The sequence below is a fragment of the Cucurbita moschata genome, unplaced genomic scaffold (assembly GCF_002738365.1).
Source record: "Cucurbita moschata cultivar Rifu unplaced genomic scaffold, Cmos_1.0 Cmo_Scf00055, whole genome shotgun sequence".
NCBI lineage: Eukaryota > Viridiplantae > Streptophyta > Magnoliopsida > Cucurbitales > Cucurbitaceae > Cucurbita > Cucurbita moschata.
The window spans coordinates 1,187,445-1,189,486 of NW_019268571.1; the positions used below are offsets into that span (position 1 = coordinate 1,187,445).

Below are 2,042 nucleotides of genomic sequence, written 5' to 3' on the forward strand. Positions count from 1 at the left end.
AAACCCTAATCCAACCGTTTTTGACAGCAGAAGGGAAAGAAAACCAAGAAGGATTGATTGGGGCAGAGAGGTGGATGTGAAGGATTGATTGGGGCAGATAGGTGGATGTGAGAGCTCAAGGGAAGGGAACTTCCATTGAAGAACAACAACAAAGCTGGATAAATTTGTAATTCCTTACAGGAAGGGAATTTCTTATTCTAACAATTTAATACGATTGAGATGTGGGTTCCTCTGTTTAATTCAGCTTGTATGGAGAGCTAAACTTTATAGAGGAGGTGAGAGAGTTTTATGTAGTTTAAGTTTTATGTGGGTTCATCTTCGAGTGTTCGACTGCGTCGCATACATGAAGGTAGCGCGTCCCTATCTCGCCAAGCTCGATCCTAGGGGGCTGAAGGTCGTCTTCATTAACTATGTGACCCAGGCATTCCAAAATCCAAATCAATTCAAGGTAGAGTACCTAATCATCAAACCGAGAGATGGAGGAGTGCAGCATCGCAACACCACGTACTGCAGATTCATCGCTGGATGCCGATCATGATGATGATCTGGTGGCTAGGTACTGGAGGATGGAAGACCTAGTGGGAGGAGGTGAATCACCTAGAATAGGGGAGCGCGAGCTCGAACAAGAGGTGGATGAACTGCATGTCATCAGCGCAGATGAATTGAACACTTTAGGAGTCATTCGAAAGGAACCCGTGCTGGCAGAATGATGCAAGAAGAGATGACGTTTATCACTGACTATAAGACATGGAGTCTAGAGGATATGCCGCCAGGACCCTAAGCCATAGGGCTCAAATGTGTCTTCAGAGGGAGAAGTTGTGAAACACAAGGCCCATCTGGTGGCGAAGGACTAGTCTAGAAGTAAGGAATGGACTTCGAGGAGGTATTCAGGCACGGCAAGGGTGGAATCTGTCCGCCTATTGCTGGCAATCACGACACATCATTCTTGGGAGGTCCACCACATAGACGTGAAGTCTGCATTCCTCAACGGAGAGCTGAAGGAGACCGTCTATGTCTAATAACTACCACGCTTCCTAGAGAACCACAACCCTGGCAAGGTATTGCGCTTGCACAAGGCACTCTATAGGCTTCGGCAAGCACCATAGCCTGGAACGCGAAGCTTGACAGTATCCTATTGTCGCTGAAGTTCAAGCGTTGTGCCTCTGAGCATGACATGTAGAAGCACGGTCACGGCGAGCAGCGACTGATCGTGGGAGTGTACGTCGACGACCTCATAATCATTGGAGGCGACATGAAAGTTCTCGGAATATTCAAGAGGGAGATGTCAAAGAACTTCAAGATGAGCAATCTCGGAGTGTTCAGCTACTACCTCGGCATTGAAGTGCAACAGAGTACTGCCAGCATCACCATTTGTCAATGTGCGTACACAAAGAAGTTGTTGGACATAGCTGGGCTTGTAAATAGTAACCCTACAAGGAAGCCAATGGAAGCCCGACTCCAACTGAGGAAAGTCAGCACTACAACGACAGTCGACTCCACCAATTACCGCAGCATTGTCGGGAGCCTGCACTATCTGGTAAACACACGCCCTAGCCTTGCTTATTCCGTTGGATACGTGAGTATGTTTATGGAAGCACCTAGGGAGGAGATCTTGTGGCTGTCAAGTGCATCCTGCATTATGTGGTGGGAACCAGAGGCTGGGGTGTGAGATACTACGCAGGGAGAGGAAGGGAGAAGCTTGAGCTGGTCGGCTACAGTGATAGTGACATGGCCGGTGACGTTGATGATCGTAAGAGCACAGTGGGATGATTTACCTCTTCTCAGGCGGCGCAATCTACCGGCAACTAACTAAAAGGTAGTTGCTTCATCTTCTTGCGAAGCAGAGTACATTGCCGCTTCGACGGTAGTGATACAAGGGGTCTGGCTTGCGTGACTGATGGAAGAACTCATCGGAAAAGAAGACGATCCACCAATGCTTTATATGAACAACAAAGCTACGATCTCCCAGATCAAAAATTAGTTTTCCACGACCAGAGCAAGCACATAGAAATCAGATTTCACTACATCCGGCAATGTGCAGA

The 2,042-nt window shown here is 47.8% G+C and overlaps 1 protein-coding gene across 1 annotated transcript; it reads left to right on the top strand.

The window, feature by feature from the left end:
* Positions 1-476: 476 nt before the first annotated feature.
* Positions 477-1,669, top strand: LOC111436522 (uncharacterized mitochondrial protein AtMg00810-like). Its single transcript, XM_023074284.1, has 2 exons — positions 477-695; positions 1,181-1,669. Exons 1-2 carry the CDS (start codon positions 477-479, stop codon positions 1,667-1,669), a joined length of 708 nt encoding a protein of 235 aa, XP_022930052.1.
* The last annotated feature ends 373 nt before the right edge of the window (positions 1,670-2,042 follow it).